The sequence below is a fragment of the Cynocephalus volans genome, chromosome 1 (assembly GCF_027409185.1).
Source record: "Cynocephalus volans isolate mCynVol1 chromosome 1, mCynVol1.pri, whole genome shotgun sequence".
NCBI lineage: Eukaryota > Metazoa > Chordata > Mammalia > Dermoptera > Cynocephalidae > Cynocephalus > Cynocephalus volans.
In genome coordinates this window covers 275,087,027-275,113,191 of record NC_084460.1, presented here as the reverse complement: position 1 = coordinate 275,113,191, position 26,165 = coordinate 275,087,027, and the positions used below count along the sequence as shown (strand labels likewise).

General features: G+C 35.9%; 1 protein-coding gene across 1 annotated transcript in view; it reads right to left on the bottom strand.

The window, feature by feature from the left end:
- The window catches only part of CPS1 (carbamoyl-phosphate synthase 1), a 114,018-nt gene extending 94,549 nt beyond the window's left edge, over nt 1-19,469 (bottom strand). The window contains exons 1-2 of the mRNA XM_063101452.1: nt 19,335-19,469; nt 3,238-3,347 (exon numbers count right to left, since the gene is read on the bottom strand). Of these exons, the coding sequence (XP_062957522.1) occupies nt 3,238-3,347; nt 19,335-19,460 (236 nt within the window). The 5' untranslated portion in view covers nt 19,461-19,469. The remainder of the gene's footprint in view (nt 1-3,237; nt 3,348-19,334) is intronic.
- Between the last annotated feature and the right edge of the window lie 6,696 nt (nt 19,470-26,165).

Below are 26,165 nucleotides of genomic sequence, written 5' to 3'. Positions count from 1 at the left end.
AAAACTACAATTTACATACATGCTCTAGATTATTGAATCTTTAAAAATTAGAAAAGAACATGAGGTTAAAATCCTGTAAGCTTGTCCCTGTACTTTAGCCAACCTTGATAACTTTTATGAGAGAATATGAAAATTTATCCCATGATAGGACTTATATGAAAAGAAAAACTAACAAGTACTAAGGCATATTCTCACATAGTTTTCATTCATTTCCTCAATTTTCTTTAATTTTTAAAGTTCCTTTATAAGGTCCTAATTTTTTAAGTACTGCTGCTCTATTTAACATTTGTGGATATTCTGAAGATTCCTGTAGCCTACCAAATATCAGTGACTCCAAACTGTTATTTACAACTGAGGGCTGCCAGTTTCACCAAGATATTAACTGCCAAAAATTGAAAAATATTTTTTCAATATCTTTAGGATACTGAAGAGAATTGTGATTGTGTCAGTGGTGGTTGCATGGATGTATATGTTCATCAAAACTCATTGAACACTTAAAATGTGAGTTAATTTATATGAAAGAATAACTGAATAATGTTAATTTTGAAAATATTTTTGTTTTAAAAAGAAGTATGTAAGCTTGGGAGATATTATCAACTTAGAAAAAAATTCACTTCATGAAACTTAACCTGCAGTATTTCTGACTTCTACATTAAAAGATTCCATATAACTCTTTTAAAGTGTGGATATGGAATTAAGGAGGAATGAAAGAAGGCTGTATTTTAAAGTTTGGGGAGGGGGGAAAATAAGAATACATATCATATATATATATTTCTTTCTTTAATATTAAAACACGTTATTTCCATAAATACCAGGAACTAGCTACATATATTCCATGCACCAGAATACATTGCAGTTGAGGTTTTTGTTTTACTTTTTGTTTTTGTTTTTTTCTGCCCTCTTACTTTTTCTCTTTCTGCAGAATGAGTTAAACCAAATCTTTCCTGTGGTTTATACTGAAAGTAAGTTTAGGTGCTGATAGGGTACAGAATCAACAATCTCAAAACCAATAAAGTTTGGCTCAGGCAGTAGTCAACATAAATTTTTAAACCCCATCCAGACTAACTTCTACCAGAGCTAATTTTGTCAACAGAACACTGAGTCTTTTCAGCTCCTCAACCCCTAGGGTGACTAAAGTGCTGTAGTGTTTATCCACAGCCTCCATCAGCTAATTTCTCAGATGCCTTTAGTTTGGCAGGAACTGATAATTTTTTAACCAAGGCTCACACGCAATATAAATCCATTTCTGAAAGATGAAAAACAAAATAACCTTCTTAATTATCAACCACCTTACTGAGTGATCCATGCAATGAATGAAAGTTACATTTCTCAACGGAAAGCTAGAGTCTGTGGACTAATCTTATAAACGAATGCCTTTTTCTACATCAAAAATATTTCTAATTGATTTGATTTTACTTCTCTTTCTTCTTTATTCCTGTAAAAGAACTGGCCATTCCCTTTAAGCACATGCTTACAATTCTCTCCAGTAAATGAATAAATGCAGCTTGTTCTAAAGAACTGCAGTGTTGGAAGCAAATTAATCCATCAGGTCCTGTTTGGCTTTTTTGATGTGACAAGATTTATTACCTCTAATCTATCACAGAGAAGAAAACTCTAGTGCCCTCCATCATTCTGATCTATATTAAACAGTTGTTTGTTGGCAGGTATATTAACACAGCTAGTAATTAGTGCTGTCGAAAAGCTTAAATAATTGCCTGGTGAAGCAAAACTTTGCAAACAGGTTTCATACACTGTAATTTAATGTTCCTGCCAGTGGAACAATTTTAAAAAACATCTAATATTCTTCATTTTACGGAGAGAGGTAAGAGTTTAGAGAAGAATGTACGTTAATAATATAATGCAGGGCCGGCCCCGTGGCTCACTCAGGAGAGTGTGGTGCTGGTAGCGCCAAGGCTGCAGGTTCGGATCCTATATAGGGATGGCTGGTGCACTCACTGGCTGAGCGTGGTGCTGACCACACCATGCTGAGGGTTGCGATCCCCTTACCAGTCAAAATAATAATAATAATAATAATATAATGCAAGTTCTCTCAATCATTATCTTCAAAATCAGTTAACCCATTGCCCTTTGTCTTTATGAGACTAACTTGAATTTCTCTAAAGAATTTATCAAATATTTTATAGAAGCTTACTCACTTGAATCTCTAATGGAAACCTCTTGAAAAAATCTAGTCATGTTCTTTTAAGACACATAATTTTTAAAATCCCCAGCTGTAAATTACTATTTAATCCAGCCCCTTTACTTTTTTATGGGGAAACTAGAACTCAGAAAAATTAAGTGATGGTCTCAGTATCACATAATCAGTTATCATTAGAACTGAGACTGAAACTTCAGCATCCTGGTTCCCAGATGGATAAACACTCATTGACTAAGTAAGACGAGCAACGTGATTTCTGCAGCAACTCTTATCTTCTTTGCCAGCCATCTATTAGCAGATCTTAAATACTAAGTTGGATCGCAATTGATAATTATTGAAAATATTATATCCATGCACCTTCTCTCTCACTGACTATTATTTTAAGCCATAAAAAAATTATTGAGAATTGCTAGGATGGTGGTTATGCCCTCCCAACCTTGAGGGAGAGGACAAGACTGGAAATCACTGAGAAATCACACCTGTCCCAGCACCCCTGGCCAACACAGGTAGGAGGAAAGACATTTCCTCAAAAACAGGTTGATCTTCTTCTTCCTTAATTCTGGTCACTGACTACTTTAAGGCAATAAACGTATCTGTTGTTTCACCTTTCTTATTAGAGAACAAAACTACATAAAATACCCAAGGACTTTATCTCCTTATAGTATTTCATATTAGATGTGGAAAGTTGATTCTTTACTAATGGAATGGCACTAAAGTGTGCTTGCCAGCCATTTCCCTGCTCCAATTTTCACCTTAATCAGATCCACACCTATTATTGCAAAAGCCATTGGTAATCTCACATACATGTGTCCTCACAGCATAAGTTTCTAGAATTAAGTTTTTTTTCCCGGGGACCAATAAAGTGCTTATCTTCTCTTTCATTTCCAGTAGCAGAAAGTTTGTGTCTATACTTTTTTTCAGAGATGACTGCAGTAGGCTATGCACAAGGCACAGTGAAACTTCAAGACAACATGTCTTATTATGATGCGGTGATTTTAACTTCCCACCATCAGTAAGATCATCTAGTTATTCCCCTACATAAAGTAAAAATCAAGCCTTGGAACAGAAGCAATACTCACCCTGCCAGGCCAGTATTAAAAACCACTTCACCAGCAACAGAGGATGGATGACCGAAGGAGTACCCTTTCATCTTAGTTCCATCTTCCAGGACAATGTGTGCTGTCTGTGCCTAAAGAAACGGTTGCATGAATCTTAGCAGAATACAAAAATACAAACACACACACACATAAATTCCAAAGGTAAAATACATAAAAATATTAAATAAATGCACAGTATATTTAATGGAACCATACTGCCCAGATCTGCAGTTTCACTTCTGTTACTTGTCACCTTCTTCAAATATATGGCTCTTGTCACTGGCAGGTGTTTTGTTTTGCTTTGCTTGAAAGAGGAACTAAGCATGTCAGTACACTTCCTATTCTAAGACTACATGTAGAGTTGTTGACAAGCCAGAAATACTTCAATTTAGCTGAAATGCTATGTGTCTATCTTTTCCCTTTAATATTCCCTTGCTTTGCTCAAGTATAGCTTTAAGGGAAGTTCATGAGTTTGCAAAAACATTGTGAATTGTGCCATACAGCTCATCATCACTCTGAGGTTTAGAGCTAGAAGGAATCCTCAAGATTATCTATCAAACTGTGTTCCACACAACTCTTGTGTTTAATGGAGTTGTCCTAAGGGCTGTTCTCTCCTCACCAGCTTTACAGTCATGAAGAAGCTGAAACCTTATTACTCTATTAATACTGATACAAAAGCAAACACTATGGAACACTCTAAATGAATATTGTATTTTGCTTTTCATTATAGTTAATTATATCCATGTCTGTTTCCCTTTTTAGACTATAGACATTCTTAGTTTGATTCCTTTGCCATATTAATCTTTGAACCGGCTTATAAAAACTTTTGGCTAAGAAGAAGGACAAGTAGAGAAACTTGTCTAAGAAGAAGACATAATTCACTCCTTGTAAAGACTCTAAATATTATTGTTGAAACAATTTAAATTTAGCTCTCAATTTTCATAAAATTCAGGGAGACAGAAATGTGTTAAACCATACCTTGGGAGGTAAAATCTAGACTCCATTTGAAATTCTATAGGGCAAACTAACTGGAACATGGTTTTAAAAAATAAACTGTAAAGAAAAACATCTCTGCAATAATTAAGGAAATTTGAATAATAAATAATATTTGATTATATTAAGTATATTTTTTTAGGATTAATGATGGTATTGTGGTTACATTTTTAAGATTTCTTATCTTTTCAAAGATATCTACTGAAATATTTAAAGATAAAATAATATGATATGTGAGATTTGCTCCAAAATAATCAGAGATTTAGGAGGTAGCTAGGGATGTAGATGAAACAATGTTTTTTGTGAGTTGAACTTGAAGTGAGAGAGATCATTGCGCTATTCTTTCTGCAAGGTTTAAGTGCAGTCATTAGAGATAAAAATATACTCATTTTCTACTTTCCTTTCCTTACAGTTTTGGTACTAGGGCCATAGTGTCTGATCCTTTTGTATCTTTCCATCCCACCTCCACTACCACCACCACCACCACCACACACACACACACACACACACACACTCACTCATACAGACACACAGGCACACTACCAATTTTGGGAGGCAGCTGGAACTCAAAAAAAAAAAATTCTAGACCTTTCTTTGCTCCTCTAGCTTTATATCATGCACTCAAGTGTTAAAATGGTGTAGTGGGTTGAATTATGTCCCCCAAAACTCACTGAAGCTTGAATTGTATCCCCCAAGTTTTATGTAGTAGAAACTTAGCCTCTACTGTGACCATAAAGAGGGTGGGAAATTGAAAGGTGGAGTCTTCAAGAGGTGATTGGATTATAGGACCATGCAGTAGTGAATGGATTAAAAATGGTGGTCAGGGGCATGGTTCTGAGGGCTTTAAAAGAGGAGAGTCTGTCTTTCTCGCTCTCTCTGCTCTCTCTGCTTCCACCTTCTTGTAATGTAAGACCCCTGGGTCACTGTCACCACCACCAAGACCCTCACCAGATGTGTTCCCTGGATTTCAGACTTCCCAGCATCAGAAACTGTAAGCAATAAATTTATTTTCTTTATAAATTACCCAGTTCCATGTATTTTGTTATAAGCAATGGAAATGGACTAATACAAATGGAAACGGCCCATTATTTTTCAAGTGTTAAAATGGAAAAGGCCCTTTATTTTTCTATTATGATCTCTATAAAATAAAAAGTTAGAGGCAAAGTACTCAAGTCTCTTGCCATTAGAATGATTGTTCTTCAACGTAAAACAGTGTTTTGATTGTTTTAAACTATATAATATGTTTCTAAATATTGCTTTTGTGGACTGTGCACACACACTAACTTATATTTACACACAAAATCATTTTACTGTTTTCTATTCAAATTGATCAGATATGTTTAAGGTGTTCCTCTCAGCAGGTCATTTTATTAGCTTTTTTTTTTTTTTTCTAATCAGAGGTACAATATGTGGATTTCAAGTTTACATTTCCATGGAAGATTGAACAAAGTGCTGTACTGCACATTTTGTGTGTGTGTGTGTGTGTGTGTGAGAGAGAGAGAGAGAGAGAGAGAGAGCGTATATATATATGTTCATGGTCAGGGTTAATAAAAAGAATTTTGTCCATTACTTGGCTTATCAAATTATCTTTCAGGAAAAGTTATATCTATCGCCTTGGAACCAGTGTTTGTGATGTCAAACTTGACACTTTATTTTTAAACAGTGATGGTTTGTTTTCACAGCCACTAAACTAAAAAACATTTGGAATTACTCAGCACAAGAAAACCACAAAGCTCAACTTCACATACAAGTCTGAATTCTGCTTCTGTACCTAGGAAATCAACTTTGCATGTTACTTCTAATAACATGCTATTCTTATTCTATATTTTGTTTTAATTTGTCAATTATTTTTTATACAAGTATAACTCAAGATAAAGGTTGATGATTTTAAAAAGAGAGACAATGTTCAGTGTATTTCCAAAGATTATTGCAAGCTATTCAAATGTCTATGGTGATGGTATCCATAGGAGCATGTTTAATGGGAAAACTCCCCAGGTAACTCACATATTTCACTAAGTGAAATCCTTTAATCCAAGTAATGAAAATTCACTGTCAAAACATATTTACTACTGGAAATATTATTTCTGTTCTTGAGCAAATCATGCGTAACTTACATGCCTTCACAAGATAGAAGAAAAGAAAAGAAACATTTTCTTAATATGCAACTTTGACAAAACCTAAAATAACTTTAGTTTTTGGTAAAACCTGAGTGTGAATTAAAAATTTCAACTGTTTTCTATATACCAGTCTATCTACTCTGCTCTGAGCCATGTCTGCCTAAAATGTCACCTGTTTATATTTTTCTTTTGCTTTTCTTTATCCTCTTCTCATTTGAGAATGTCAAATTGATTTCTGGGTTAGACACTATCTAAAAATTAACATAAGCAAATCCAACTCATGTTGGCCTATTCCTACAATTCCATTTGGTATTTTTCTTCCTCTCTCTGCGGGACTAGTTTTCTACTTTGCTTTCTGTCCTCTAAAAATATATTTGAAGGGACATTTACTGTTGCCTGAAATAGTCCCTGAGATTGTGTTCAGTATGTCTTTTTGCTTCTTTAATTATATTTTCTGTTCTTTTTGGCAGTTTTTATAGATCTTCCAATCCTCTTTCCCACTACACATTATATTGTTACAAGGCTTCTGTTTATTACCTATTATACCCTTTATATTCCTCTTAACTACATTGGCCTCCAATGAGTTTAAAATGATGAGTGCCAATTGACTTATCTATGAATTGATGGAGGAACTCTGAACAAGGAGCTATTATTTGGAATCCCCTCTTCTAGCTAACAGTTCCCCAAATGCTATTTCATTCCAATAAGTCCAAAAGAAATCACCTTGTTGCCATCATAAAATATTTTAGTAGCCTCAGTCCTAGTGGACGGAGGTCCATAGCCAGAGAATTAGATTATATCATTAAATTATAATTTAAGCACCTACTCCCAGAGCACTTTGGTACTTTGAAACCTGAAAGTGCAAAGGAAACCTTAATAAAAAAGTATGTACACTGTAGAATGTCAGGAAAAGTAACCAAAGGACTATATATTCGTAAATATGAGTTCTACAAAATAAAGGACCTTATCATGACATGTTCTCTATGTGTTTAATAAAAATGTATATGACAATAAGACTGTTTAGACATTCAAGTCGCAAACATCATGGAGCTCCTACCATGTGTCAAGCACCTTGCTAGGCTCTGGAGATATGTGGATGAATGTCCCCAATCCTTCATTCAGTAAAAGGGCTAGAAATGTGCATAGATTTTAAAATAAAAGAAACCTCAAGAAAAATATCACTGAAGCAGCACTAAAACACATGAAAGTAAAAAGATAAATAAAATATTATACTTTCCTTTGAGAGGCTTTTCTTTAATAAAGGAATTTATATTTTTCCCCAGCTATACTTTAAGTAATAAAAAAAACAATTCAATAAATAAACTCCTGTCAAATTTTGAATTTAAAGATTCCTTCGAGTCATTGCTCAAATGTCATTTTCTTGGCAAGACCTATCTTGACCCGCCTATTTAAAATTACAGTAGGTCCCCATTACCCTATCTCCTTGGTTTGTTCTTTATTTACAGCACTCATTACCTTTAAAATACCATTGAGGGCCTTATTTACTGTCTGTCTTATCCCACAAGAAAGAGAACTTTACGTGAATACTGGGTCTGTTTTGTTCACTAATGTGCCTCCAGCCCACATCAGTACCTGGCACAGAGGAGACTATTAATTAAGCTTTGTTCATGCTTTAGTGAAATTACTGTAGTCAGGTAATCTACTAACTTTTTAGCAGAATACTGCTAAATGATTACATAATGAATTCAGTAAAAGAGGAAAAGTTATAACAAAGAAAAATATAAGCATATGCTCCTCTACCCCACACCCATCTTCCCCATTATTTCTTTTAATACTGAAAATTTTAACATTTATTTTTTTATATTATACTTGTTATAATTTTTACTTTTAACCATTATTTCAAATTATTAATTCGTTTGTCTTATTTTTAATTGGACTATTTTCCAAAATGTATACATCTAATTTCATATTTTTCCAGTAGTGGTTAGTCTTACAAATATTTAAAACCCAAAGACATTAAGTTCTTAAAGTTTTGGTCTCTCTCTTTTTGGCATCTTTTCCTAACAACTCTTAGAAGTAACAGCTTTCAAATCACATCTAGTCCTACAGGCTACATGATAAAGTAACTTAAATAATAGTCCAGTTAAAAATAGTTTCACCTCACTCCATAATATCTAACAATTAAAAATAGTAAATACAATAACTAATAAGTAGGCACCTATTTGCTTCGAAAATTGACTGCACATTACATGAAATTGGGCCACCACTCAAAAGAAAACCCCCATCATCACTTAGCATCACCTCCTAATTGTTCTCCTGTCTCTAACCTCTCTCTACGTCCACCCATCCTCTGCAGTGCGGTTACGGTTACCTTTCTTAAGCATTTATCGGATGACACTAATCCTCAAATTCCTCAATTAGCATTTAAGGTTCCCTCACCTGGCCCATTCTCTACATGTAACACCTATGCTCTCACCTCTGTCTGTCTGTCCTTTGTGCACAAATGTCTTTCTCATTGCCTGTTTACACCCTGGTTTTCCTTCTTAGTGCCCTTAAAGATCCTACAAGTCAGAATCAATTGATGATTTCCCTGTACTTCCATTGCATTCAGTGTATACTGTCTGTGTGCTACCTTGTGTCTTAATTGATCAAGATATTCCTCGGCCCTACTAGATTGTGACTTCTGGAACAGACAGCCCAATGCCTAATTCAACTTTGTATTCCCATAGAAATAGCCCACTGTTTTGCATTCAGTAATGTGATCACTACATACTTGGTGAATGCATAGAAATACTGATCATTATGTGATGTTAGGATGTTACAATGCTGACACTTTGGTGTTTCAAAATGAGTCCTTAATGCCCATTGGCTTCTGATTATTTTTACTAATTTTCACCTTCTCCTCTTAAAAGCAAAGAAAGATATTCTGCATAAGTACAGTGTGTGCTAAAGGACAGAAGATGAAAACAAAGAATGAGTTGAGCTTGGGTGACTATTGCCCAACAAGTACCCCCAGGCTTTCCATACCAAGGAGGTGTCCTATAGCTAATGCCTTCAGAGAAGAGTCTAGAGGGTGGTTTCTAAATTTCATTCTTTTGATTTCTTCATGAATTGTTTTCATTATTAATATTAATAATTATCCATGTTATCTAGAAATCTAATTCTTCATTACTGGGCAAAAGAAACAAAACTGGATTCAATATACATAGTCCAATCATTCTCTTTTCTCCCTTTACTTTTCATCTAAAATTCTTGCCAAATTTTACTGCATGTCAGCAGTAAATTTGTTGGTTTTAACTCACTGATGTGTGCTTATACTTACAATATTACATTTCTATACCAAATTCACAAATATTTTATAACTAATAATTAGTCCATTTTCCTCCCCTTCCAAAAAACTGCAGCTGTTTTATTTTTATTTTTATCGTTGTGGTTTAGAGTTACATATAGTGCTGGTACATCTTTGGCATTCAATAAATATTTGTATAATTAATTTTGAAAATAGTACCTAAAGATAATGTATACTTCAGCTTTTCTCTAGTGAGTCCGTATGTTAAAGCACTTCCTTTTAAATGAAAGGAGGAACAATACCCATATTTGAAAAAAAAAAAAAAGCATTGACATTTCTTAATCACATCTTGCAGAAGTAGATTGACCTGTCACTGTCCTATTTCTACCTTTTGGCATTATTTTAATAAGAACCTCTTAAGACATAAACCAGATTGCATATATAGTTATCTAAGTTGATTAAAGTCTATATGCAGGAGCACAAATAAATTGAGTGTTTAGATTTGAATAATAAATTTCTACTGTTCTGGGAAATGTACCTTACTTCAAATAGAATTATGAAGCTAAGTAGAACAAACAGGATTTGTGAACACATGTCACTGAGAGTACCACCTTGGATCCCCTCCCTGAGACTTGCTTAATAATAGCTAACATAAATGTGCTAAGCACTGACTCTAAAAGTGTTCATGGGTTTTATCAACTAATCCTTACAAAAAACCATAATGTAGGTAATATTAAGATCTCCATTTTACACATGAGCTAACTGAGTCTTAGTGTATTAAAAATCATTCCACTAGAAGTAATTGGAGGAATCGCTGTTTCTGAACCCAATCAGTCTGACTTATTACCTCTTTTTCTTTTTCTAAACTTACCTCTATTTCTACTTTCCAATTTTTTTGAGTGGGGATAAAAAGCAATTCAATCATGAACTCTACTTAAATTTATTTGTAAGAACATGAATTCAAAATTGCCATGGAAAAACCACAACACATCAAACTCGACCAAGACATCTATAAATCTGTAAATTGTCAGAGTGAAATGTCAAGTCATTAATTACATTCTATAATTCTAGGAGAACCAGCAGGTTTTGAAAATTATTCACACTGATTCCAGGCCCTTCAGTTCTCGAGCTCTCAAAACTGTCAGGACCATAGTTGCTATGGTAGATAAGGAGATCCACCTCTTAGCCCCGCTCCAAGAAGAATTTGCTCCTGCCCTGCTGTGAGGACCTTCTCCTGCTGTTTCCTGGAATAACCCACAACCTGGTGACTGAGCCAGGCAGGGATATAAATGTCCAGGCCCAATGCAGGAAACTCTGAAGGACAAGAACTTCCTATGAGGTTGACTGAGGCCTTGTCAAACCCACATCGTGGTTTACTTCTCTGCCCAATCCTACTTCCTGAAGCTTTCCTCCACAGAAGTTGATCCCTAATAAACAGCAGGCTCCCCAAGTACCATCTCAGTGTCTGTTTCCAGAGAATCTAACTCAGGCACTTCAACCAAATGGTCAGTCAAGATCCTTAAGCCAAAGCTAATGCTACTCCCAAGTTGCCCAGTGTTCAAAAGTGGAGACTGCACGTGGACATTCACTTTATTTGGGTCACTAAGCACAAGTTCAGCATGCAACTGCCTAAAATAAAATTCATGCAGGGAAAGAGAGAGAGAGAGAGAGAGATTTTTCTATTCTTTCTAAAATCCTCATGCTTGACCTTGAACCAATGTTTAAATTGTATCTGCAATTAATAACATTACCTCTATCACAGCAGAATTATATTTGTCTTCTCCCACCTGTGTAATTATGCTTACAAAACATACTAGCAAGCTACAAGAAAAAAAAAAACAGGCCCAGGATTGTAGCCAATTTGGATATCAAGAAAAATGCATTAAAGCTAGTTTACACTCATAGTTTGACTTCTTTTATCCTAGAGCATACAGATATTGTGATCTGGGAGCCAGTCAGTTTATAAAATACATGGTCAAAAATTGTGTTCTCTTGTTACTTTATATGAATTTAAGGATTAAGGATTGATATTAGTAGTCTCCATAGCCTAGTAATATGAAATGTTACTTTTATCTGCAAATTTATAAGAGGAAACTCCATAAAATTATAGATTTTTCCACATACAATATTAAAATTAACTAAAACTAAATTCTACTATGTATATGTAATTACTCTATTTTTAATCTCTTACTTTATAATTTTAAATTCTTTCTCTAAACTAAACTGAATTACATAAATATCTATATGACCCTCATTCTTACAATACTTTCAAAATCATATTCTAAACTGACCTTAATGTTGTGTTTTCTAATATTTGTAAAACCTAGGAATTCTTTCACAAATTTTATGTAATTTTCTATGAAAATACATTTTTGTGAAAGGGGTTTGTATATAAGAAATTCGAATAAATTCTCAACAGTTATTTGTTGGTTTGTCAGCTGTGAACATTGGTATTGTTGTTTCACCATATTATAAAATATTTCATTTTTTAATGACATTACAAAAAGTGACACTGCAAGCAGATCTGATATCTCTCCCAAACATCTCATCTCTTTAGGTCTTTTAATTTTTCCTCAAAATTAAAATTTCTTGCAAATGTACATTTATGGGTCTGCTTTCATTTCCTACTAAGATGACTGATTAACTTCATGGAACCAGAAATAAATGACCAGAATTTTGCACTTTTATACTCTGAGTCTGAGATCAAGTTCAAAAGAGTAGATGTTTCAAAGCATTTTCCAGGATAAGAACAATGCAGCAATAATTAATGGAAGTCACACAACTAAATTCCCTTTCAGAAAGCTTTGAAAATGTGTCCTTGGTACTAAACTGATTTAGAGGGTTTAGTCTTAGAAAGTAATAGCCAAAATTCAAACATAATTTATAATTTAACCTACAAAAGTTTTTGAAACAGTCTAGTGTTTATTATTGTTGTTAGGCTTTTCTTTGTGTTTAGTATTATGTTATTAAGAATCATCTACTGGTTGTTCGTTTATTGTTCCACATCCCAGCATTATTCTGGACCAACTTCGAGAATATTAATCCTTTACTTTAAACCAGTTTTCTTTGGATTCTTTATTTCAAAACACAGGAAACCAGTCAAAACGAGATTTTTCTTGCAATCTAAAATTAAGTTAGGCTTTTACATACGTGGAACTTACAGAACTATATGAGAAAGAAACAAATTGAAAACTGAAAAATAGCACGTTTTGTTACAAACACATGACAATATTTTGGCTGAAGTGGAAGGAATGTGTCAACTATAAACAGCATCACTCTAAAATCTTCTATTTATGGAACTGCTGTGAGCCATATAAAACAGAAATCCTTACTGATTCTTTGATTTATACGTCTTCTCAAAATGCAAGCAAAAAAAGCAAAGGAAATAAAAAATCAAATTTATGTTGTATTGAAATAAAGTTTAGTATATAAATGGGCTCTTGAGTAAGCAATAAAATTAGAGCAAGAGAAATGATTTAGAACATTCTGAAGCCAGGTTAAACAACTATGGCTTCAGATAGGTAAGCACAATAGCAAAATGCCAACTTTTAAAGATCTATCTGGCATTTGGGGCCTAATTAAAATTCCAAGCAGATTTGCTAATATATATATCACTTGTATACAAAAGCAGACATTCATGTGTCCTTGTGTTAATTGCGGCACCTACACATCGGTGAAATGGGAAGAATAGTAGTCTTTCTTCTCCTGTGCATGAGAATTCACTAATAAAGATGATATAAAGCCATAAGCTAATTTAGCAATAAATTCCATAAAAGATTTGAATATAAAACAATCTTGGGACAATAATCCCCTTAAGCTAGTAGTGGAAATAAAAATAATTTACTCTGGGAATCTGACTGTTTTGCTGTTGAATCATTTATCTATGTGAATTATTTGCATATCAGAAAAAGTAAAGGCCCCATGTGTTTATTTCTATTTTCACCAAAGCCTAAAGCTACATAACATATTTGATTTCTGTCTTACCTGATATTTCTTAGCTATTAGTTAACCCTAGTATTCATCTTAAGAAATAAATCTGAACTAAGCTTGGAAAGTATGTAGGCCTAAAGCCAGAATTTATTTCAGATAATTATTGCGTAGGTTATATCATAAAAAGTTAAAATCATGAAGTTTTCCTTACTAGTAAATGAAATCTTATTTTTTATTTTTGGAGTTACACTATCAAAATATGAATATTTGAAAATCAGACATAATTTGCTATATCTTCAAAATATTTGAAATATATTTAAAATTTAGACATGATTTGTTATGTCTTTAAAATATTTAATGAGACTTCTCTGCAGTTATAATGCCTAACACTTCAGGATTTCAAAGTACTGTAGCAAGAGTAATCAATTGGCCTTACAACATCCTAAGTTAATATTAAGTCATCTTCCTTTAGTTAAACATAAGCCAGCGTTGCGGGGGGGATTACAAGGTTAATTTGCTTGAATATTTCTATATTCTGGACATTTATCAACCACAAAAAAAAATTCATAAGTAACTTTTATTCTAGTTTCTCATTATAAATAAAATATAGCATTTATAAAAATTTAATTAAAACATATGTTCATAAAGTGTAGGTGTATTAACAAGCACTTACTGAGCATCTTCTATGTGGCAAATTGTTCTGAGTTTGGGAGGGACCTACAATATTGTCAGCCAATTTTTACTTTATGGTAATCAATATGGTCTTGTATTTAGTTCTACATCACAGAAGAAACTTACTTGGTAAAATTCTATAATGATGTAGCAACCGTATTGATTCGTTTATAAGTCTTCACATCAGCCAATATCACCTCTCTATGAAATTTAAAGAAAAATAGAGTAGACTTGAAAATATTTGCATGAGTTGAACTCATTTAGACCACACGAAGAAAATCAAGCATAAGCTAGAGATCACTAGGGCTGAGGAATCCAAAACCAAGCTTCAACCTGGCTTGTGCAGCTTTTTTTAGGCCTCAGCCATTGTAAGGATCCTCAAAAATACTAGAAACATCAAAGGCAGTCTGTCTTGCATAGCAAACTCTTACTGAAGCCTTGAAGTGAGCTCTAGCATGACCACTGAATAAGAGATATTGAGAACTTTCTACTGCACCCCTCAACCTTGAGAACAAACAGAAGTATGAAGAATGTCTAATGGAGACATAAGGGCAGAGGAATGGTCTCCTCCATTTCCATAGCAGAAAGACCTCATTTCACCTCTAGACCATGAGAAAGTCTGGCTAAGCATGGGCACATTGAGATTTGAGAAAGAGGGAGAGGAAAGCATGAATCAAGATTAGTGCCCTTAGGCAATTCCCAGCCAGAATTCTTAGCTTCTGACACAGGGCCGGCAGTAGGGTAAGGAGAGGAAAGTGCCTGGCACACAGCATTACAGGAGGCACACCACAACACTGACAGTGACAGCCTTCCTAAATTTTGTACCCTAGGAGTCTGTCACTTCACCCTAGTCTAGCCCATTTGACCTATAGCTTTTTCAAGATTTTTATGTCAAGAAGCTCAAAAGTCAAGGCACTGTTGATTTGGGGGGGGGGGGGGAGTCTATATTTTAGAAAGGAGAAAATATAAAAAATGGAGACCATAAACAGAAATGTTCAAAAGAGAGGCCACCTCCCCATTAGAGAAATATTGTGCACCAAAAAATATGTAGAGCTGTCCATCATCCAAACTTATTCTGCAAGAGCTCATTTGGGACTGGGACATAATTTATCATTTCAAACATTTGGATTACCATGAATGAAATCCAGCCCTAAAATGTATCTGCATGTAGTAGAAGTCTAATAAAACAGTTATTCTAAAAAATGTGTGATAATCCTATCCCTACTCTGACCTCTAATATGTACAAAGAGGATCTAATATAATAATGAATTATATTTCCTGTGAATATCTTTAAAGCTACTACAATATAACTGAAAGATTCTAATTGTGGAAGTTTTTATAGTTACCAATTTCTAATCAAATGACAATAGCTCCTCAAGACTGAGCCAAATAGATACTTCTATGGTGGAATCATAATAGAAAATCTTACAAAATGAAAGCCTTTCAAAGGGAATAATGACTCCTGGGGCTCATTCGTATTTGAAGTAACAGGGAGAACACTTGGACTGTTAGGTTTCTGGCCTAATTGTAAACCAGATCACCATTTTTAAAAATGAGTGGATTAATGTTACAAGCAGTACTCATTGAACCCTTTCCTATTCAGAGGGAACTTAACCTTTTCAATTTAATACATTTCATTTCCTAATTTATTTGCAAGTAAAAATAAAACTATTTAGTCTTGGTGACTTTCCAAGACTTAGGAACTCAGAATTTTTAAATCTGTAAGTTTCTTGAAATCAGAGACTATCCACTAAACACTTCTTCTTACCCTTCTATACACTCCCATGGTAGAGGTTTCATGTTTATCTGTTAAATAACTAATGAATGAATGAATGAATTGAATAAATAGGACATTACAATGTACATTCTGCCTTTTGGAATTGAATTCACCATTTCGACATTATTTGCTTCATGGATTTTGAGTCTGATACAGTAGAGGAAACACCTTCTTACAGATAGGTTAAATATTAAGCAAAGGTGTAAGAATCATCATTATACATACTTGAGAATTCTTATCAGATGTCTTGTCATTTTAATAATTTGTAGTTCATGAGAAACATGAGAACACTCTGATCTAACCCTCTACTGAGTCCTTCTACTAAAATGTATTGGACATAAATTTTTGAAAGTATCCAGTTTTTGCTTTAAACTGTTTTACAGGTTCTTAAGTTTTGATTATGTATGACAATCACATAATCCTTTGAGTCAATCAAGAATCATTTAAACACTACAGATGACAACGTTTAGGTTGAGGGAATATGTGACTTAACCATGGTCAGAGCATTAGGAGGTTAGAACAACAATTAGAATCAGAATCCAGATCTTTTTAGTCTTCATCCAGAGGACTTTCCGCTACACTGTTACAACTGGCTGAATATGATAATGAGCATTGAATGTTTTCCATACTGATAGAAAAAGATTATGATCTCTAAAATTTTCATATTTTATGGTTATTGGTCATTTATACCCCCGATAGCAACTTCCTTTAAAATATAGCACATCTGGAAATTCTTTCCTCTTGTCTATAAGTAAAATACGGTTGTGCCTGTTGGCAAGACACACTCCATAAATATTAACCACAAACAAATACTCAAGGAAAGACCACATAAAAATACAAGTACATCACTGTTGTCATCAAACCCACCCTCTCTGTCACCCAGGAGAGAGGAAAAGTGACCTCCAAAGACATTGAAAAAGCAATCTGATTTAAAGGGCAGTGCTTACAGATCGGACCACAGTGTCTTTCACAATCCATTTACTGTCTCTAACTAGCTGTAATGCTACCAACCTTTGGTGACTGTTCTTCACTGCCCTTCACTGACCATTATCTAACTATATCCTAATGATTTTAACAATCTTTAAAATATAACACTCATCTGAAAAGAGCAAATTGGATATATCTTTCTAAGACAGTGAAGTTTTATAGGTAAAGGCAGGATGAAAAATAGGTAGAAGGCTCTTTCAAATGAGTGAATAATAACACAAGTCCCCCTGGACTACTATATGGAATTTTAATTCACTATTGTGAAGTTCAAGAACTTCTATTTTTCGTTCCTGGCATCCATCCAAAACTCTGGCCAGAAATGATTGAGTGTGAGTAATGGCATTTACACCACGAAATAATGGCTTATTTCTCCTACAAATTTGTCATTCTTAGCTGTGCACTGTGGCAGACCCGTGAAACAGATCTGCCACCATGAGCTAAAGGAATTGCTTTCACAGAAGTGCATCCACATCATTAGAGCATTTTATTATAGCTGTGGTTGTAGGTAAGGTTGTATAGGGCTCTTATTGTGATCTTGGAGAACTGGCGTCTAATCTCAGTCCCATCTATGCCATTTTAAGTAGTCACTCAGTTTCTCTGTTTCTGGTACCTGATGGAGACACATCTATCCTCACCTACCTACTTCTGTGAGAAGAAAAAGTTCCAAGTGACCCAACTTTGAAGTCTTAGAAGACACATGCAACCACAGGTGATATTATTTTCATGACTATTTATTCTCTCTGAGGTGCTTTATGAGTACCCTTGAAATATTACTAACACTAAACTGAAACCAAATATTCACTCTAATAGTTTATATCTAGTTACTTGTATTTTTGAAGGTGGTTTAGAATATTCTCCTTTTCAGCTCTCATTATAATTAAACTAATTCAAAAAAAAGATTTTTTTTTTCAGATTTTTAAATGTAAAATGGTAGTTTCTTATGGTCCTGTTCGAGTCTTCTCAGTGTGAAAGGCTGATGTTGTCAACATTGCCACGGATGCTACTGTACGTATTATCTCCTTTTTCCTGGGATCTTGAGCTTGAGCCAGTTCTCTCTCTCTCTCTCTCTCTCTCTCTCTCTCTCTCTCTCTCTCTCTCTCTCTCTCCTGCCCCTCCACCTTTCACTCTCCCCTCCCCCTCTACCCCAGTCACTCTTTGCCTTCCTCTCCCTTCCTTTTTTTTACTCCTATTCCTTTCCCACTTCTATTTTTTCCCACTCTTTTCCCTGAAGGCCACAAAAATCTATGGGCATTGCATAGCCCTAAAGGTGTCAGGACAAAAATCCTTCTGAAACTTTACTTGAGCAACCTAAGCAGTAGAAGCTGTGAAAGCATCTGGAAGATTTTTAGTCAACCCAGTGTGCATACAAAGTATAAGCAGAACACTCAAAACTATTAGAACCTATTTTTACACCAACAGATAGAAATTGGGTCTTTTCCTTACTTCATTTTATATCTCTTCCTACTAAAGAAGCAATCTATTTGAAACTGTTGTAATTATTTAAATTTTATATGATGGTTTAAAGATGATTAAAGATCATCTTTTTTAAAGATGATTTTCATTGGTAGAGTTCCCATGGAGTAGTTTCAGACTTCTCTGGTAAAAATATCTTCATAAAGTTATAGGAAGAGGCAGAGGTTCCTACAGGAATTTCATAAATTAATGGTGGTGGATAGAGGGAAGGGACGTTAATGTCCCCTTCCTGGACTTGTCTTCTCAGTTATAGATACACTTGGAGGGACAGAATTGTCAGCTGCTATTTGCCTCAGTCTCTTAATCTGCAAAATGAAAATAATAAATTTGGTCTTCTAAAAGAAAGGCTAAGAGGGAAAAGGAAAAAGCTAAGGCCATGATTATGTGATGACCTGCAAATATCAAAATTATATAAATATTTTTCTTTTAATTTTTTTAAAAATAATATTTTAAAAGAGAAAGCTTTCCAATGAGCCATTACAGAATAGGGGCTTAACACACTATATATTGCAATGTGGTTCAATGTATATATAAGCAACTCCATTTTTTGAACCCAAACTATGACCAATAGTGTCTAGGAACAGACAGAGCTATGACAGCTTTTAAAAATGTTTGTTTTCTAAGAAATACACTTAAACTTTACATGTTCACAGGAATTGTGACCCCTCTTTACATTGGGTAAAAATCACTGTAATTTTACTCACAGGAGACAAAAATGAGCATTTGCTAAATCAGTAGGTTTTACAGGAAAGCAAATATAAATAAATTAGCTCTTTAGAACAACATTCAAATCCGTATTTGCTTTGTGAGGGACAACATTGCTGCACTGCTAAACTACACCCCATGTAGTTTTATAAGAAACAAAGATTATGGGTATTACCTTGACAGAAAGAAGCCTGATGCCAGGTCTTGAAAATTTCCATTGTTGGTGTGCAGTCACACGGGTAAAGCCAAAACCAGTCTTCAGGGTCTTCACCACTTTGCAAACTGTCAAAATCCTCGTCATTTTGAAGATGATTTGTGACTGAAATTAATGAAATTACATATATTTTATGGATTTTGTTACAAGATTTTTTTAATTAATGTGAAATAAAGCTGGAGGGGGGTGCAGTCAGTGTTTAAGGCTGACTGCACAGGGATCTTTGAATTTCCATTCATTCTGCTGTTAAATGTCTTCAGCCACAGCTCCTCCTTCTCTAAACCCCTCCTCCCAAAGTAATGTCCAGAGATGATCCATGGACGTGTAATACTTATTGCAACACATCAAATACTACCTTCTTCTGCTGAAATAATGCTAGTGTTGTAGAAAACCAGTCAACTATCAAAGGAATTGCTTATGCAGCTGACTAGAATGACCTAGACACAGTGGACAACCTTAGGAATATTACTTGCTCTAAAGAGTAGCAACTTTCTAATAATGCTAAGTTTCAAAGACTTTTACTTATGTTACATGTGATGCCTAATTTGCCTCAAAAGAGATTTTGGATTCCCAAAGAAACTGAAGCCTTACCATTTTATTCTTGGAAAAAGATCATAAAAACCACACACAGTAAAAAAGGACATCAGAATAAAGATTTCTCCACAAATATATGGTAAACCTACCTACATTATTTTTGAGTTACAGTAGTATCTTACATTCTTATTATTGCATCTTTTGTGTCCCAAATTTTAAAATAAGCATTAATATCAAGTAAAACACAACTGAAGCAAAGTAGCCTATTACATTCCTCATAAGTCTCTTAAATTTGTAAGGAGTACTATATAACACTGATTCTAATGGAAGCACTATTCCTAAGTCAAGAATTTTTAAGTTGTTAGAATATTACATATAAAACTTTCAAAACTTGATCCTTCATATTTCAACCTGAGTAACGCTTCAATCACATTTAGCCAGGCAGTCAAAGGGTCCCATTGGCTGGTAGTGGCTCTTGCTTAAGTCATGTGTCCATGTAGAACAGGAAGAATTGCAGCATTATCCTTTGATACTCTTACAAAGGAGGCCAGGAAATAAGGCAATGAAGGCTCATTCATAGGGCTTCCCATTACAGAAAGGATGACACAGAATGACATAAAGATTGTAAGCTTCACTGACATAAAAACAGTGCTGGAATGGAGGAAGGAGATGGGGATGGGTTTATTTAAAAAATAAAAAGAAGAACAACGTTTAAGTTAAATCTTCTATCTTACTTAATGTATTCATGTATTCATGTATAAACATTCTCTGAGGTCAAATTGAACAAAATTATCTCATACTAGTGTATATAAGCAATTAATAAAATAACTAATGCTATTGAAGTAGGCCCAAAGGTAATGGGAAAATAAATGAATAGAAAAAAAAAAGAAAGAAAGATCAAGTTTCTTGAGCACATCCAGGAAAGTTTAAGTATGAAATTATGTGACCCATGTTATCTTGAAGTATGCAAATACATCAAGTGATGGAGGGTGGAAAAACAATGGAAGGGATGGCATGAACAACCGCACAGAGGCCTGAAATTATTTGGCATTAAAAAAAAAAAAAAGCTGTGTCTGATAAAGTCTAGATGCAGGGTACATAATGGGGAAATGAGCAGGCACCATATCAGAAGACCGTGTGTGCCTTAAAAAGGTTGGCCTTAATCCATGTTCATGACAGTCATGAGAGGGACTAACAAGAAATAAAGGTGGAATTTGTGTTAAAGGAAGATTATAGAAACTGAATTGGAGGAGGTGAAACTGGCAAAAGGAAAACTCCCGACTTAGAGAACTGAGGACTAAGAACCAGTGCGAATCGGCTTAATCCAATTCTACCTTAGGCCTTGGTCTCATTTCTTGTCTTTTTATTTTTTTATTTACATGTATGTGTGTGTGCATGTAAACACTATATATATGGATATATAGTGTATACATAATGAGTGTGTGTGTTTATATATATGTCTTAAAATTTTTCATTATGGAAAATTTTTAAGATGCAAAATAAATTTAAGTCAATCATAGTCCCATTACCTAGAAGTACCCATGCAGCGAACATTATATTTCCTCCCTTCATTCCTTATATTTTAATTAAATATGACAGTTGGAGTCTGTGGAGTCCAGAGCTTGACCAAGAAAAAGATATTATCACCATTCATAACAGTTTATCTATAAGCATGATGAACTAAACATGTTTTTCCAGAGAGATGTCAACCACTCTAGGATAGAGTTCTGTGACTCTAAAGTCTGCAGAGAAATGTGGACATAAGAGTTCTATTTTTTTTTAAGTAATAGTAGTAGTAGTAGTAAAGGGCCCTTGATGCAGACTATGGTTCATGTTTCTAATCATCAGAATAAAGGGGGAGGGGTGAAGATTTGAAAAATGTGGTTAAATATTCTGAATTGGAGACTTGAAAAATTTATCCATTGTGATTCCACAATCATCTTGGAGATAAGAATGGCCAATAAATAAAATCATGAGTATTTTCAGATTTGAGTGTTCAAGATAGACTAAAATCTACAACCAAACTGGAAAAAAATTATTACAACAGTGAGGAAATTTACATTGCAATAGATCAAAGGGGTGAGGCTATAAGAGTTACTTGGTAGGGAAAGTTAAAATCAGATGTGAAAAAACTTAGGGAAAATATTACAGAAGACATTTTTCAAAGCATTTTAAAAGAGTATTTTGCCATTTCGAATGATTTTCTTCTCTGACCACACAGACATGGTCCTCCCTCACCTAAGCTGTCTGCACGCACTGAGCAGAGTGAAGGCAGGCATGCACACACAGGGGGATGGGAGACCTTTGCATGGAAGATATATTCTTTGTGAGCCAGGTCTTTAAGGGTACTGTAAATGTGTTAAGTCACTCACTCAAGAAAGTAAAATATTTTATATGGATTTGGTCCGTTTTCTTTTGATGCATTTACCATAGCTATCACAGTTTACAACTCTGGACTATTTTCCTCTATACAGTGGCACGTAGAAAATTAAAAACGTAAAAATGAAACACTTCTAAATTCTGATGGAATAAGAAACATTCTAGTACCTTTCTATTTAATGCTAAGAAAGTATTTTATTTCTTCCATAAATTGGAACTACCTTGAATATATATGTATATGTGTATATGTGTATGTAGAATCTCTCTCTTCCTTTCTTTCTCTCTCATTCCCTCTCTCTCAGAGAGAGAGAGTTGGAATGATAGATATAGCTTATTATTATAGTTTACTATAGTTATCATACATGTACATATACATATATACACACACGAGGGTACTTCTAAATGTTTGTGGAAAAATAGAATTAAAGATAATACAAATCTGTCCATAAACTTTTTGAATACCCCTCATGTATATATGTGTGTGTGTGTGTGTATGTAAATATATATAGAGAGAGAGAGAGTATTCTCAACTAAAACAATTATTTATCATTTTTTAAAAGGAATAGAAGCATTCAGAGCACTTCATTTTATAAATTTGTCTTTGAGATATCTGCTATTAACAATGGTAATATATCAAGTACTAAATTGTATTTACTTTCATATTTAAAGAAATTTGGGAAATACAGAAAAATAGATAGACAATAGCCTAACCCACAAACATAACCTCTCTTAATATTTCAGTATATTTTCTTCTAGCATTTCTGTCTATGCACAGATCATGGTTTTGAAAACTATGATCAACTTGCATTATGCTTTTGTGAGGTGACATTATATAAAAAGTATGTTGGACATTATCACATAGTTCTTTTAAAACCTTAATTAAAGTGCCTATAAAACATTGTTATTATTGCTTTTTTTTTTTTTTTTTTCTTGACCGGTAAGGGGATTGCAACCCTTGGCTTGGTGTCGCCCGTGCTGCGCTCAACCAGCGAGCACACTGGCCATCCCTATATAGGATCTGAACCCATGGCCTCGGTGCTACCAGCACCGCACTCTCCCGAATGAGCAACGGGGCCAGCCCTGTTTTTATTGATTTTATTGCTCCTGCAACATATATCAATGTTGCTATTTTGATCAATTTGACAAATTTCTTTCCAAAGAGAGTGCATCTCTCTACATACTAATTGCAATATATGAACATCCCTTTCAATGTATCCTCACCAACATTAGGTATTAATTTTCTTTTTTTTTTTCCTCGAGTGCAGAAAATGATATTTTGCTCTTATTTACATTTTAAATTACTGATATACTTTCACTTAGTATTAGTCTTCTTTTGCCTACTGCTGTTCACATCTTTTTGTTTTCATTAATCCATTCACATGAATGATCAAAAAAACCTCTTTAAAGGAAATATAAAGCAACACTAATTGACAACCTGTATATATACTAATTTCAAGTTTCCTCTTCATTTGGACAGTCCACTGACATAAGCAAGAGAAGGCCTACTACTGATGGATAAAACTGAGAACAGTTCATACTGGAGAATAAAGGCCTCAGGTTTTGGAATAAAGAGAAAATAATGGTGCTAGTAATTACTTCTTCAAAAGTACAGAATCTGGACTAAGCAAGATGGCGGCGGCTGCGGCGGCTGGCGCGGAGTAGCTGAGGTGGAAAAGGTGGCCACTGGGCCTCAGGCAGCCGGGAAGCTTGTGGACCTTCCTCTGGCCATCTCTTAAGGGAGGACTGCTGCTGCTGGCCGGTCGTGGGGGCTCAACGCCACTTTGCCCCCGCAGGAGAGGGTGCCTCATTTACAGGCAACAGCTTTGAAGTGTGGAGCAGGAAAAGAACTGATTCTTAGCTGCAAAAGCGAGTCTTGAAACAGGGAACACGGCGCCAGGGCTGCTGTGGATGCAGCCAGGATCCCGGAGGCTGGGGCCGCACTGAAGGCGGCCAGCTGCCCTATTCAGGATTCGAGGTTTCAGGCCGGCATTAAAGAAGATTCCTGGGAGCGCCCGAGCGGCGCCGCGACTGAACAGCCCGAGGCGGCAGCGCCGAGAACACGGAAGGCAACAAACCAGAGACAGAGCGAGCACCCGACCTGGCACAGCACTGTGAGTGATCCCTGGCACAGCTCTGTTCGGGGGGTGGATGCCCACGCGGCTCCCGCCTGCACCACCAGGCCACTCACTGCCCTGGTGCTGCCTCCATTTTCCCAGGTGCGGGCAGCTCCGCCCTGCTCGGCCATCACTGAGCCCATTTGCTTGGCCTGGCGCGGGGCTTTCTGGACCCTGCGGGCCGGCCTCCTCTCCCACTCCCTCCGCGGTTCTCTGGCGGGGCTGGGGGTGTGGGGCGTCCCGACCAGTGTTGGGAGGGCTAGGAAGTACGGGCGGGCCGACTGTCACTCCACCACACCCTGGACTCCGGCCCCGGTAAACTTCCTGTTACTGGGAGGCAGATACCATCTCTGCGACCACCAGTTTGGAAAAAAGCCTAACGAATTTCTGGTTGGGAATAGTGTGGTAGGAGAGTTCCCAGGTCCGCTTGAACCTGCCGGAGAGCAGGCTGCAGGCGGGCACTAGACTCGGTTTATACCGGGGGGATACAAAGGTGAACAAGACCCGAGAAAGATCTACACAGTGCTACAAAGGCACCCAGAGAGACCGGTCGTCTGTGCCTAGCAGAAACCTGGTAGACTTCCTGGGCGAGGCGGTGCTGAGCAGGGTCTTGAAGGCCCAGCTGATAGACGAGGGGTGCAGAAGACACACCCCAGCCCAGCACAGTGTGCACAGAGTGGGGAGACGTGCGGGCAGGAAGGCGGAGACTCGACAGAAACCACACACCCGGTGGGGTCGCCACTGCACGATCTAACAGCCTGGGCCAGAGCACACGGAATGGGGAGAAGTCCTGTACAGAAAGTGAAAGCTCAACAGAGATCACACACCCTGTGGTACGTGATCCACCAGCCCAGCAGAGTACAAGCTGACCAGAAAGGTGGATCCCCGGAGAAGCCCAAGACCCGAGGCAACCACACACATAAGACACTAGAGGCCAACTGAGCAGTCACGGCGGGAGCCATACCAAATTGGCAACCACAGCAACATCCTAGTTAGTCATTAGTCTCAAACCGGTGGACTGTGAAACCCCCTGCCACAATGAATAAACACCAAAAAAAAGACACCAGAAATACAAAAAATCAAGAAAGTACACCACCAAAAGTTAATAAATCTCATACTCTAGATCCTATAGAACAAGAAGCCCTTGAAATAACTGACAAGGAATTTCGAGTGATAATTCTAAGGAAACTGAATGAGATACAAGAAAACTCAGCTAGACATCATGATGAAATGAGGAAAAGTATACAGGATCTGAAAGAGGAAATATACAAGGAAATCAATGTCCTGAAAAAAAATGTAGCAGAACTTGCTGAACTGAAGAAGTTATTCAGCGAAATAAAAAACACAACGGAGAGTTTAACCAGCAGGCTTGTCGAAGTTGAAGAGAGAACCTCTGAACTTGAAGATGGGCTGTTTGAAATAACACAAGCAGACAAAAAGAAAGAAAAAAGAATCAAGGACATGGAAGAAAATCTGAGAGAGATATCAGACAACCTCAAGCGCTCAAATATCCAAGTCATGGGTATTCCAGAAGGGGAGGAAAATGGAGATTCCATTGAAAACATATTCAACAAAATAGTGGCAGAAAACTTCCCAGGTATAGGAAAAATCACAGATCTTCAGATCCAGGAAGCTCAACGATCTCCAAACGTATTCAACCCAAAAAGGCCTTCTCCAAGACATGTCATAGTCAAATTGGCAAAACTCAGAGACAAAGAGAGAATCTTAAAAGCTGCAAGAGAGAAGCGTCAAATCACCTATAAGG